The sequence below is a fragment of the Camelus bactrianus genome, chromosome 1 (assembly GCF_048773025.1).
Source record: "Camelus bactrianus isolate YW-2024 breed Bactrian camel chromosome 1, ASM4877302v1, whole genome shotgun sequence".
Taxonomy (NCBI): domain Eukaryota; kingdom Metazoa; phylum Chordata; class Mammalia; order Artiodactyla; family Camelidae; genus Camelus; species Camelus bactrianus.
In genome coordinates this window covers 47448537-47463726 of record NC_133539.1, presented here as the reverse complement: position 1 = coordinate 47463726, position 15190 = coordinate 47448537, and the positions used below count along the sequence as shown (strand labels likewise).

The window sequence follows — 15190 nt, the reverse complement described above, 5'->3', positions numbered from 1 at the left end:
ATACAGATTTGATTTGGCAGAATTCTTAAAGGTCCTACAATTTTCAGAATGGTAAATAAGCACTGGCTTCAACTTAAAATCTAAGTTGCTAGCTGCACTAGCCCCCAGCAAGAAAGTCAGCCTGTGCTTCACAGTTTTCAAGCCGGGTATTACTTCTCCTCTCTAGCTTATGAAAGCCCTAGCTAGCATGTTCTTCCAATAGAAGGATGTTTTGTCTAAGTTGAAAATCTGTTTAGTATAGTCACTTTCATTAAGTATATTAACTCAGTCTTCTGGATAACTTCCCACAGCTTGTACATCAGCACTTGCTACTTCACCTTGTACTCTGATGTTATAGAGATGGCTTCTTTCCTTAAACCATATGAACCAACCTCTGCCAGCTTCAAACATTTCTTCTGCAGCTTCCTCACCCTTCACAGAATTGAGAAGAGTTAGGGCCTTGCTCCAGATTTGGCTTTGGCTTAAGGGAACATTGTGGCTGGTTTAATCTTCTATCCAAAACACTTACATTTTCTCTTTATCAGCAATAAGGCTATTTTGCTTTCTTAATATTCCTGTGTTCACTGGAGTAGCACTTTTAATTTCCTTCAAGAATTTTTCCTTTGCATTCACAACTTGGCTAACTGTTTGGCACAAGAGGCCTAGCTTTCAGCCTATCCCAACTTTCAACATGCCTTCCTCACTAATCTTAGTCATTTCTAGCTTTTGATTTAAAGTGAGAGACCTGCAACTCTTCCTTTCACTTGATCATTTAGAGACCAAGATAGGGTTATTAACTGGTCTACTGCAATATTATTGCTGAGATCTCAGAGAATAAGGAAGTCTGAGGAAAGGGAGAGTGATGAGGGAAAGGCTGATCAGTGGAGCAGTCAGAACACAAACATTTATTGTTTAAGGTCATCATCTTCAATGGGCATTATTTGTAGCATCCCAAAACAATTATAATACTAACATCAAAAATCACTGATCACTTCAAGTGGGATTTATCTCAGGGATGCAAGGATGGTTCAAAATCCACAAATCAATCATTGTGATAAACCACATTAACAAATTGAAGAATAAAAATCACATGATCATCTCAATAGATGCAGAGAAAGCTTTTGACAAAATTCAACATCCATTTATGATAAAATCTCCATAAAGTGGATGTAGAGGGAACATACCCAACATAATAAAAGCCATATATAATAAGTCCACAGCTAACATCATACTCAATCGTGAAAAGCTGAAATCTTTTCCTCTAAAATCAGGAACAAGACAAGGATGCCCACTCTTGCCACTTCTATTCAACATAGTATTAGGAGTCCTAGACACAGACAAGAAAAATAAATAAATAAAAGGATTCCAAATTGGAAAGGAAGAAGTAAAACTGTCATTGTTTATAGATGACATGATACTATATATAGAAAATCCTTAAAATGTCACCAGAAAACTACTAGGGCTCATCAATGAATTTGGTAAAGTCACAGGATACAAAATTAATATAAAGAAATCTGTTGCATTTCTATATACTAACAGGGAACTATCAGAAAGAGAAATTAAGAAAATAATCCCATTTACCATCACATCAAAAAGAAAAGATACCTAGGAATAAATACAAGAAGGTAAAAGACCTCTACTTGGAAAGCCATAAGACACTGATGAAATACATTGAAGACAACACAAAGAGATAGACAGATATATCATGTACATGATTTGGAAGAATTAATGTTAAACTGACCATACAACTCAAATCAATTTACAGATTCAATACAATCCCTATCAAAATAACAATGGTATTTTTCAGAGAGCTAGAAAAATAATTCTAAAATGTGTATGGAAATTCAAAGACCCTGAATAGCCAAAGAATTGCTGAGAAAGAACATAGCTGGAGGTATCATGCTCCTTGACTTCAGATTGTACTGCAAAGCTACAGTAATCAAAACAATATGGTAATGGCACAAAAATAGACACACAGATCAATGGAACAGAATAGAGAGCTCAGAAATAAATCCACACACTTATGGTCCATTAATCTATGACAAAGGAGGCAAGAATATACAATGAGGAAAAGACAGTCTCTTCAACAGGTAGTGCTAGGGAAAACTGGACAGTTACATGTGAAAGAATGAAATCATTCTCTCACATCATATACAAAAATAAACTCAAAATGGATTGTAGACCTAAAGGTAAGACCAGAAACCATAAAACTCCTAGAAGAAAATATAGGCAGAACACTCTTTGACATAAATTGTGGCAATATTTTTTTTTGATTTGTCTCCTAAGGCAAAGGAAACAAGAGCAAAAATAAACAAATGGGACCTAATTAAATTTAAAAGCTTTTTCACTGCAAATGAAACCATTGACAAAGTGAAAAGACAACTTACTGAATGAGACAAAATATTTACAAATGATATGAATGATAAGAGGTTAATATCCAAAATAAACAGTTCATACAACCCAATATCAAAAAAAAAAACAAAAAAAAAACAACAAAAAAAACCCCACACCTAAACAGCCCATTTATAAATGGGCAGAAGACCTGAATACACATTTTCCCAAAGAAGACATACAGACAGCCATGAGGCAAATGAAAAGATGCTCAACACTGCTAATCATCAGGTTACCAAATCAAAACCACAATTAGATATCACCTCACATCTGTCAGAATGGCTATCATCAAAAAGACCACAAATGTCAGCAAGGATATGGAGAAAAGGTGGTGTGTACACTATTGGTGGGAATGCAAGGTGCAGCCATTATGGAAAACAGAAAAGAGGTTCCCCAAGAAACTAAAAATTCAACTACTATATGATCCAGCAAATACATTCTTGAATATATATTTAAAGAAAATGAAAAAACAAATTTGAAAAGATACAAGCACCCCAATGTTAATAACAGTATTATTTACAATAGCCAAGATAGGAAGAAACCTAAGTGTCCATCAACAGATGAATGGATAAATAAGATATGGTATATATACACAATGGAATATTACTCAGCCTTAAAAAATAAGATTTTGCTACCTACAACAACATGAATGGACCTAGAGAATATTATGCTTAGTGAAATAAGTCAGACAGATGAAGACAAATACTCTATGTTATCACTTATATGTGGAATCTAAAAAATAAAATGAATGGATATAACAAAAGAGAAACAGACTCAAAGATATAAAGAACAAACTGGAGGTTACCAATGGGGAGAGGGTATGAGTGAGGGGCATTATAAAGGTAGGGGATTAAGAGGTACAAACTACTATGTATAAAATAAGCTACAAGATATATTGTATAGTGCAGGGAAAATTGCCAATATTTCATAATAACTTTGGAGTATCTTTAAAATTTCTGAATCACTAAGTTGTATACCTGAAACATAATACTGTAAATCAACTACATCCCCCCCAAAAAAACTGATCACAGACTGTCATAACAAAATAATAATAATGAAAAAGTCTGAAATATTGCAATTACCAAGATGTGACAAAGAAACATGAAGTGAGCAAATGCTGTTGGGAAAATGGTGCTAACAGACTTGCTTGGGTTAGCACAAGTATTTTGCTTAGCACAAACAGATAATAATGTAGGTCTTCCATAAAAGCAAAGTGGTATAAAGTGAATTTTGAAAAACGGGGGATACTTGTACTTCTGAAACTCCTTTTTAGATCTTTCCAGGATAACTTCATGCCAACCCAACTATCAGCCTGTCTTATATGCATTTCTGCAACTTCCCTTCTTTAGAGAGGATATGCACTTTGAAGAGCTTGATTTTTCTCCTGCTGTATTTCTTTTATTCCCCAAGGCTTCATCACAAAGCCTTCTATTCTTCTGCCATCTGCTTTACCTTCCTTTTCTATTCCTAACCCTCAGTTTCCCTGGCTATGGAACTGGAAAGAAAGAACTAATTAACTACCAAAAGAGTTATTTGCAATTTGAACATATTAAATTCCTAACTGAAGAAAGGGAGCATATAGAGTACCTACAAAAATCTCTATACACGCTAGTTAGTAGTTATTTGTACAGTTCCCTCTGTTTGCTACACACATTCTACTTTTTCACCATCTTTGTCCAGGAAATCCCTGATAGGTGTTTTTGGAACTTCAACTATTGTTAAGTAGAGATGATGTAAATCAAATAATTAAGAAAGGACAAAATTTCAGGAATAAGGACTTTGTAGTCACTCTACATAACACAAGCAAACTTCTATATGCTAGAATTTTTCAGGATGAGAGCTTTTGATTAGAGAATTTGATTGACTCAGCTTTTTATAATTGGTTGCTTACACTACACTAGACAATTTTTTGCACCTATAACACTAATAAAGTATATGAATAGGACTAGTCAGTATGAAATAGTTATATGAAAAAGTTTCAGCATTCTTCAGGTTCTATACTTTATAATTTAGACATATGATACAACATCTCTCTTCCAACATCCAAATTTAATCAAGATAAAATTACTTTATTTTCAAAGTATCTCTACATTTTTTCAATAAAATAAATTGGAAAAAAAAACTTAAGGTATTTTAAAAAACCTAAAAATTCATCATCAGGCCAGAAAATCAATAAGGAAATACAGGCCTGAAATAACACATTAGACCAGATGGACCTAACTGATATCTATAGAGCATTCTACCCCAAAACAACAGAATACACATTCTTTTCAGGTACACATGGAACATTCTCCAGAAACGATCACATGCTGGCCCACAAAGCTAGCCTCAGCAAATTTAAGAAAACTGAAATTGTACCAAGCATCTTTTCAGACCACAATGCTATTAGGTTAGAAATCAACTACAAGAAAAAAACTGCAAACACATGGAGGCTAAACAACATGCTACTACACAACCAGGAGATCACAGAAGAAATCAAAGAGGAAATCAAAAAATACTTTGGGACAAATGAAAACGAAAACACAATAATCCAAAACCTCTGGCATGCAGTAAAAGCAGTTCTCAGAGGGAATTTTATAGCGATACAAGTCTACCTAAGGAAGTAAGAAAAATCTCAAGTAAACAACCTAACATTATACCTAAAGAAGTTAGAGAAAGAAGAACAAACAAACCCCAAAGTTAGTAGAAGAAAAGAAATCATAAAGATTAGAGCAGAAATAAATGAAATAGAGACTAAAAAAACAATAGAAAAGATCAATGAAACTAAAAACTAGTTCCTTGAAAAGATAAACAAAATTGATAAGCCTTTAGTCAGACTCATCAAGAAAAAAAGGGAGAGGGCTCAGATTAATAAAATCAGAAATGAAAAAGAAGTTACAACTGACATCACAGAAATACAGGGGATCACAAGAGGATACTATGATCAACTATATGCCAGCAAAAATGACAATGCAGAAGAAATGGGCAATTTCTTAGAAAGGTACAATATGCCTAGACTAAACCAGGAAGAAATAGACAATATGAGTAGACCAATTACCAGTACTGAAATTGAATCAGTAATTAAAAACTCCCAACAAACAAAAGTCCAGGACCAGATAGCTTCACAGGTGAATTCTACCAAAAGCTGAAAGAGTTAACACCTATCCTTCTGAAACCATTCCAAAACTTTGCAGAGGAAGGAACACTTCCAAACTTCTTCTATGAGGTCATCATCACCCTGATACCAAAACCAGACAAGGATATCACAAAAAAAGAAAATTACAGGCCAATATTACTTATGAATATAGATGCAAGAATCCTCAACAAAACACTAGCAAATCGACTCCAAAAACGCATTAAAAGGATCATACACCATGATCAAGTGGGATTTATCCCAGGGATGCAGGGATTTTTCAATACATGCAAATCAATCAACATGATATACCACATTAACAAATTGAAGAATAAAAACAGTATAATACTTTTAATAGATGCAGAAAAAGGTTTTGATAAAATCCAACATCCATTTATGATCAAAACTCTCCAGAAAGTGGGCATAGATGGAACATACCTCAACATAATAAAGTCCATATATGACAAACCCACAGCCAACATCATACTCAATGGGGAAAAGCTGAAAGCATTCCCTTTAAGATCAGGAACAAGACAAGGATGTCCACTGTCATCACTTTTATTTTCAACATATTTTTGGAAATCTTAGCCATAGCAATCAGAGAAGAAAAAGAAACAACAGGAATCCAAATTGGAAACGAAGAAGTAAAATTGTCACTGTTTGCAGCTGACGTGAAACTATACATAGAAAACCCTAAGAAGCAACCAGAAAACTACTAGAACTCATCAATGAATATAGTAAAGTTGCAGGATACAAAATTAATATACAGCAATCAGTTGCATTTCTATACACTAACAATGAAATAGCAGAAAGGGAAATTAAGGAAACGATACAATTTACCATTGTGCCAAAAAGAACAAAACACCTAGGAATAAACATACCTAAGGAGGCAAAAGACCTGTATGCCAAAAACTGTAAGACACTGATGAAGGAAATTGAAGACTACATAAACTAATGGAAAGATATACCATGTTCTTGGATTGGAAGAATCAATACTGTTAAAATGGCCATACTGCCCAAGGCAATTTACAGATTCAATGCAGTCCCTATCAAGTTACCAACAACATTCTTCACAGAGCTGGAACAAAAAAATGTTAAAATTTGTATGGAAACACAGGAGACCGTGAATAGCCAAAACAATCTTGAAAAAGAAGAATGGAGCTGGGGGAATCATGCTCCTTGACTTCAGACTATACTACAACGCTGTGGTAATCAAAATAGTATGGTACTGGCACAAAAACAGACATGTAGATCAATGGAACAGGATAGAAAGTCCAGAAATAAACCCACGCATATATGGTCAATTAATCTACAACAAAGGAGGCAAGAATATACAATGGAGAAAAGATAGTCTCTTCAATAAGTAGTGCTGGGAAAACCAGACAGCTACCTGTAAAAGACTGAAATTAGAACACTCTCTAACACCATGTACAAAAATAAACTCAAAATGGACTAAAGACCTAAATGTAAGATGAGATACTATAAAATTCCTAGAGGAAAACATGGGCAGAACACTCGTGGACATACATTACAGCAATATATTTTCTGAACTAGCTCCTGGAGTAATGGAAATAAAAGCAAAAATAAACAAATGGGATCTAATTAAACTTAAAAGCTTTTGCACAGCTAAGGATACCATCAACGAAATGAAAAGATAACCTACAGAATGGGAGAAAATATTTGTAAATGATGTGACTGACAAAGGACAAATTTCCAAAATATATAAACAGTTCACACACCTTAATATAAAAGAAACAAGCAACACAATCCAAAAATAGGCAGAAGACCTAAACAAGCAATTCTCCAGTGAAGACATACAAATGGCCAATAGGCACATGAAAAAATGCTCAGCATTGCTAATTGTAAGAGAAATGCAGACCAAAACTACAATGAGATATTACCTCACACCAGCCCGAATGGCCATCATTGAAAAGTCTACAGATGATAGATGCTGGAGAGGGTGTGGAGAAAAGGGAACCCTCCTACACTGTTGGTGGGAGTGTAGATTGGTGCAGCCACTGTGGAGGACAGTATAGAGGTTCCTTAAAAAACTGAAAATAGACTTACCATGTGATCCAGCAATCCCAGTCCTGGGCATATATCCAGAGAAAAATAAAATTCAAAAAGACACATGCACCCCAATGTTCATATCAGCACTATTTACAATAGCCAAGACATGGAAACAACCCAAATGTCCATCAACAGATGACTGGATAAAGAAGATGTGGTACATATATACAATGGAACACTACTCAGCCATATAACAGAATAAAATAATTCCATTTGCAGCAATATGGATGGACCTGAAGATTGTCATTCTAAGCGAAGTGGGCCAGAAAGAGAAAGGAAAATACCATATGACATCATTTATATGAGGAATCTAAAAAATAACAATAATAATAATGACACAAATGAACTACTTATTACTTACAACAAAGATGATTGATTTCTTGAATATGTATAAGCACATTTGACTGTCCTTTATGATTAGATTACTGCATTTTGTTGATTCTTATTTTGTAGTTGGCTTTATTCCTTTGATAACTATGTAAGCTTAAAAATCTAAAGCTCTAATCTGTTCTTAGAAACAATAATCAGTACATATACGTAAACTAAAAAAAAATGCAGTATACCGTATATATATATATTTACATGCAATATAATGTGTATGTGCAGTCAAACTGGAATAATCCTACCTAATAGAACTGAAAAAGGGAAAAAACAACACTAAAAACAAAACCTAAAAATAGTTTACTGGCTTTAATAAGAATTTTTTAATATTACTTGTATATACATTTTAAGTGGTGTTTACATTTATTTCCACTTGTGTTTATTCCCTGTTTAATGTGACACAGAGGGGCTTTCCATTTAGCTAAAATTGAGAATCTGAGTACTACCATATTTTAATCTTTTGGAAATATGGAAGAGACATATACCCTTGGAGCATAGATTTGTGATCTGAAAGTTGTAGATTTACTTGGTCAGCGTTATGTATTAGACCTGGGACTTACTAATGTTTTGTCAAAAATAAAAAACATCAGCTAAACTAATGAATCAGGCTGTGTTTTATTAGATAAGACTATTTAAAAGTAAGAAAAAATCATATTCATGTTTTGAAAAACAAAATTTAAAAAATATAATTTTCAAGATAACTTTTGATAATATGTAAATATAATATTGATATTTTATGCTCAGATTAGAGTATAAATAATCTTTATTTTGTTCTTGGCCTCAATAAGCATTTTGTAAATTTACTTTCATTGTCTAAAATTTCATTTATGATTAAAGTTTGTGTATGCTTCCAAATGACTAATAACATGCACTTACCAGACCACAGTTGGCTAAATATTCTCACTCAGTTTTATAATACAGCCTACAAAGTATATCTAGATTTTAAATATATATTTCAAGACAGAAAAAAACATTTTTTCACAGTAAAGTTTGCATAGCATAGTGGTAAGCTATATGCTTAATAAAAAAATACTCTTGAGTCCAAATCCATAGGAATATACAACAAGACTGATCAAAATACAAAGTATGGACTTTGGGTAATTCTGGTATGTCAATGTAATTCCATCAGTTGTAACAAGTGTAACACTGTTGGGGGATACTGATTGAAGAGGCTACGCATGTTTGGGGGCAGACAGTGTATGGGAAGTCTCTGTACATTCCCCTCAATTTTACTCTGAATCAAAAAAAATTGCTCTAAAATACTAGTCTTAATTAAAAAATTAAGTCAATACAAAAATACTCCTGATTTTCTCTTGTAATTTTCCAAGCTATTAAGAGAGTTCTTGCTAAAACTGTGCTACAGATAGTAACTTGTTCTTTTTGCAACTCTCAAACAACAGGAAGAGGCCTAAAAGAAGATTCTTGGATTTCTACCATTTTTGTACATTACTGCACTGATGGCAGAGTCTTTGACACAAGGGAGAAAAATCAAGATTTCTTAGATTTTGGAAAGCACTTCTGAACTTATCTGTTGAAATATGACAAAAAGCTGTTTTTAAAACACCGAGTAGACACTAAAAATGAGAGTGGTACACAGAAATCAATAAAATTTCCAAATGACTAATTCAGTTTCTTTATTTGTATATTTAAATGTACAAATTATGATTTAGCGGAGTAATGCACGCTACAAGTTTAAATCATTTAGGATCTAACATACATAGATTTCTCTATAATGATATATTCAATGAGCTATGAACATTTATTTGTGCTACACGTCTACTTGGACTAATTTTAACTTCTATCAGTAAATCTATATACTAAACCTAAGTGTCCATAATCAGACAGTCCTCTGTTATTATACTAATACAGCCTCTTACCTTTTTATTCTTGGTCTTTTTCTTTTTCTTTGGTTTACTCTTAACCTAACAGATAAGAAATAAATAACTTATTTAATATGCAGTTCAAAACACACAATGGGTTATTCTGCAAAATATATTTCCTTTAATTACTGAGATCTTTTATCTTCTAATACAGATCATTTTCTTTCTAGATTCTATGGAAAATTATTTTCATTTTAGTTTTTATGTTATCTCAATCTTCTGCTTGAGAAATCACTGATATATAAAGGAACAAGACATAACGTCAATGAGTAGGCTACGGAAAAGAGCTCAGAGATCCTCACTTGCACACATGCAATGCAAGACTAACAAAGGAGGAAGGCATTTTTAAAAACAACATATTCAGGTCCATAAGATGAAAAGCTAAACCTAAAAAGAATTTAGAGACTACATAATAACTGTTACCACTTGTCTATAAAGAAGTATATTCCACATGATTTTAATTCTACCTCTGTGTAAATAGCATTGAAATACTCCTGTTTTTCTTCCTTTCTCTCTCTCCTTCTATTCCCCACTACACTTTCTTCTGCTTTCTGTTAACCTCCCACATCCACTCTCACCACTACTGGATTAAGAAATATGTTCAGAAATCTAGCCTAGTGCCTGGCACATAGTAAGTGTTCAATAAATGCTGGCAAAATATATGGTTAACACAGGAAAGATTATGGAAGAAAGTACTGAGGAAAGAAACATTCCAATTCAAGCTTTGTGTTAACACTATGATAAATATAAACTAAGATTGTCTGAGATACTTTAAGGACAGCACATGCAACAAACTAAAGGCCCTAATTAAGTTCTTCTAATTCAAATATTAATGAGAGCTTATACTTCCTGGAGATCTTTAATAGATTCTGTTGAAGATTCACTGGGTATTGATGCCGCATCTTTATTCATTTCTGCTAAGTGTATTTCAGAGTTTGATTTCACATTTATATTATACTCCATGAGAGGTGGACTTAGTTCTTCTTCCTCATTTTGTAACTCTTCTATTTCAATACCTAAACATTAAAAACAAAACTCTCAGTCTGGATGCACACAATTTTAGCCTTTTATCACTATTATAAATATACTTACTCCACAAAAACACCATCCCAGAAATGGAAATAGAAGACATCTTACTCTGTTCAAATACTAAATGAAAATGAAATGCCCATTTATCAATGACCAAATAATATGTACATATACTAGCCTAAAAACCAACCAGCATAAACTCAAATGCTAAGATACTTTACTGTTATCTTAAGCAGACTCTAGATATTAGATATCTAGAATCTTAAATCAATTCCAAATACTACGTTTTTTAGTATCCTGACATTGACCCTAATAATATTGTAACAAGTACTATTTTAGGGCATAAATCTGTAATGTAAAGAAGAGAAGGAAAAGCTAGATCTATTTTTTTTCCTTTTTTCATCTTTTTCATAACCAAAGGTTGTTAAAGGGTATCAGCCCCCTCTTATGTGACTTCTTGATACTGCTCCAGAGATTCAATCTCTAAACATGTGGACTTCATTTGACTGGCCACTGATGGTCCAAAAAACCCACATTGTGTTCTTCTTAAGTATATTTTACCCCAAACAAAACTCATGGTGTTAAGTAAAATTTTAACTGCAGAATTTGAATTACATTTAAAAAAAAAAAAAAAAGTACACAAAAGGACATTAGCAACTTGCCACCCAGCAAAAAAAGGATATAGCCTAACAATGGACAGTTAACCAGATAAAAGCTATGTAAGTTAAACAGTAGCATATATGAACAGGTAAGAGCAAGCAGGTCAGCATTTTTGCCTGTTGAAGTGTTCTATGTGTCAAAAGTTAAAATACTTTGCTAGGGTAAACCCTGGGCACATGCACTAAGACGAAGGCAGAGTAAAAAGGCTCATACTAGATTCAGCTGACCAGGAGTAATTTGACAGTATATTTTTCCAAGCCTATAACAAACAGTTACAGTTTATCATACAGTTTATCTGACCAAGTAAAATTTTATAGGTGTCCCTTAGCTATCCTGGGTTGAAAGGTCACTTAGGCATTTGGTTTTTAAAGATACTTACGTTGACTGCCTGTTATTGACTGTAGAGCAATTCCTATGATACATAAAGAAAAAAATTAGATGTACAATTGCAAATGCAATCGACAAATATCAGACTGAGACTAAGAAAAACCAGAAGATTTTTACACTGTACCAATAAATATTATAACTAACTGTAAATAACCAGCATCACCCACAAGGTGATAATCTTTAGATTATAATATAAAGGTTATAAACCCATGATTAGAGAAAGAAAAGTTTTTTTTTTAAAAAAGGTAGTTCATAATAGATAATGCCTAGAACAGCATCACTTTAAACCAAGCAGCAAATTTTTACAATTTACAGTCTAAGGTCATGAAGTAATAATAGTCAATTATGAAGCAAACCTCCATTGAAAGTTTTAGCAAAATCCTGATCAGCATTCCCTCTCCTTGACTATTAATATTTATTAAGCATCTATGATGTATCTGGCTCTGTTACGGTCTAGAGTTTGAATAGTGAAGAAAAAAAGACAACCTCATAGAGATTTAGTGGGGACAATGGATATTAGTCAAATAATCAGATACACAAATGAAAATTGCAACTTAATAACTACTAGGAAAGAGATGAGATACTAGGAAAGCTTCTATTAAAGGGACTCGACCAATAAGCTCTTTAGACTCCCCAGAGTGAAAACTGCTTGAAATGCCTTGAATTTATTGCTCAAAGCACTTTCCCAAATATTCCCTTTATTCTCATGAGTTTTTGTTATTCAAAATCTTAATAAATGTTTTAAAAAGCCTCTAATTTATGTCAATTTATTAGTCAAGGATTTTTGCCTGACTTTCTTTTATCATCAAACTCAGCATCCTCTTCTTTTATGTTCACAGAAAGCTCTTAAAGGATAAGCAGGAAAATACAATGGTATCCCAGAGCCTTAGTTAGCAAAAGGACTGAGATTGGGGCCTAGCAACTGTCTCTGAAAAAAATGTGGACCAGCTCAACCATCACTGGAAACCTAGAAAGCTGTACATTTAAATAGCATCAGTGTGATCAACAGTTGCTCACCAAGTAGTATGACTAATAACTGGGACCAGGAAAAGTCACCTAGAATAGCACAGCAAGAGTTTCAGCGTACATGCCTTCAACTCCATTTTCCACAATGACAGCTGAGAAGCTATCCTGGAATATGAGGAGGAAGTCTGAAATCTTTCCCATAACAATAGACAATGTCTGGGAATGGCCACTGCTGACATTAGACATTTGCATAAATGTTATCTGATTTTTTAAATTACCCACGGCCAATGGATAGATGCTAAACTTTTAAACTAGAAGTCAAGGTTCAGTTAGAAAGGAGAAACACACTCACGGTGTTGAAAATGACATTCTTGAAACGCACAGTACCTATGTTTCAGTGCTCTTAGGCATCTTAAATTTTATAGAAGTGATAAAACGCCTCCACTTTAAAATCTTTTAACAGTTTCTTTCTGAGAACATAAACTCCTCAATATGGCAAAAGAAATCCTCTTGAATGTATTCTATGAAGTCTCCCCTACTTTAACCTCAGTTATACAAAACTTTTTTGTTCCCTGTATTATATTTTATGTTTCTATACCTTTGTTCTTGTTTCCTTCTGAAATATCCTCCAATTCTTCACTTGGCTAACTTTTATGTATCATTTAATAACTCCTTAGATATTATATTCTACAGAAAGCTGTTTTGGATTCTCTTAGGCTATGATTTCCTGTGGTACTCTGGAAACATCTCTAGCACTGTAATTTCTATTAGCTTCTTGATGAGTCTTTACTCTCAAGAATGTGGGCTCACTGAATCTCCTGCCTTTAGCATTGTGTCTGGCACATAGCACTCAGTGCAAGTTTACTGTCTTAAGTAAATAATTATTTTGTACCTTGTTGATAGCAGGATAACATCCTCTGGATGATTTCTGGTACTGGTATGCCTAGGTAGATGGACAGCTGATGGTAATCAAGGGATATATTCTCAATGGGATTCTCCTTCACTTTGTCAATTTCCTCTTGCTTCATCCCAAGGCGCAGAAGAATATCTGAAACTTTTTTCCAAATTGAATTGAATTGTGACTCAGTGAGACCGTTCATCAAAATCTCACTAAGGAGGATATCCCTGTATTTGCATAGCCTCAAGACGTCTGCAGACTTAGAGAGATCAGAAGATGGTGGTTCCATATTCCAGCCTTTTTTGGGTGCAGGGAAAACATTCAAATGTTTTATGAGAGCTAATAGGAGGTATAAGTCAAACTGTTTGGATTGTGGTAGCTCCTTGTTTGGGGGATAAAGCAGATGCCATGCTCCACCCAAAGGGTGATTGGTCCAAAGATGGTTGTAGTAGGGTTCCAGCACATTCTTGTGTATAAGAAGTTCTTTTCTCAAAAGAGGGGGTGGCATAGCCTCATCAAATATTTGCCGAACAATGTCAGTACCAGAAACAATAATTATATGAAGCAGATGATAGAAATAATTATAATCAAGTTTGAAGATAGGCATTTCATCTGAAAATGAATTTTGAGAAGTCAAAAGATTCCACATTAATACTCTTTTTCTATGTGGTCTCCTGCATTACATCCTAAAGTTCCTGTTGACAGACACTATTTCAAAAGAATGAAGTAAATACAGTGTTTTGCCACAGCCAGTGCTCAATAAGCATGCTGCTGTCTGTCTAGCAGTTAAAAAAAATCAAAGCAAAACAGTATGTTCCCAAACAAGAGTAATCACAAAGACTCATCACTATAGAAGCCTTTCAACCATTCAGGGTTTTGTTCAAATAAATGAGGTTTGGCCACCAAATGGCACAGAAGTATTAGGCCTTTGAAAACTGAAGACTGTCAAGAATGGTAATTGCCAGTGCTTAATTATACTTTACTTAGTATTTATCTTAAATTTACTTATATTTTACCTTAATCAGTATTGTCTTATAGAATTTTCTGTGATGAAAATGTTTTGGCTTGTCACTGTCCACTAGCTACTGAACACTGGAACTGCTGCTTGTCTAACAAAGGAACTAAGTTTGAAACTTTCACTAATTGTAATTAGTTTAAATTTAAACAGCCGCACATGGCTGGTGGCTACCATATTAGACAATGTAGAACTATTATCAAGAAACATGAAGTAATTTAATGTCTTGCTTCTTAAAGTGTAGTCCATTGACCAGCAGCATCAGCATCCACACAGGAGCCTATTAGAAATGCAGAATCTCAGGCCTCACCCCAGAGATACTGAATTGGCACAGACATTCTAAGAAAATCACAAATGATCCAAATATACATTAAAGCTCGAGACATACTGATCTAATGAATCTCTTGTTCTTACCCTCACAA

The 15190-nt window shown here is 33.8% G+C and overlaps 1 protein-coding gene across 6 annotated transcripts in view; it reads right to left on the bottom strand.

Moving 5' to 3' along the window:
* Window positions 1–15190, bottom strand: part of DZIP3 (DAZ interacting zinc finger protein 3) — a 104356-nt gene that overhangs the window by 33640 nt on the left and 55526 nt on the right. For 5 of the 6 annotated variants that reach the window (XM_074363088.1, XM_074363099.1, XM_045507183.2 and 2 more), the window contains 4 exons: window positions 13748–14365; window positions 11882–11914; window positions 10660–10829; window positions 9811–9855 (listed from right to left, as the gene is read on the bottom strand). In XM_074363088.1, the coding sequence (XP_074219189.1) occupies window positions 9811–9855; window positions 10660–10829; window positions 11882–11914; window positions 13748–14365 (866 nt within the window). The remainder of the gene's footprint in view (window positions 1–9810; window positions 9856–10659; window positions 10830–11881; window positions 11915–13747; window positions 14366–15190) is intronic. The other variant, XM_010970756.3, reaches the window with a different exon arrangement.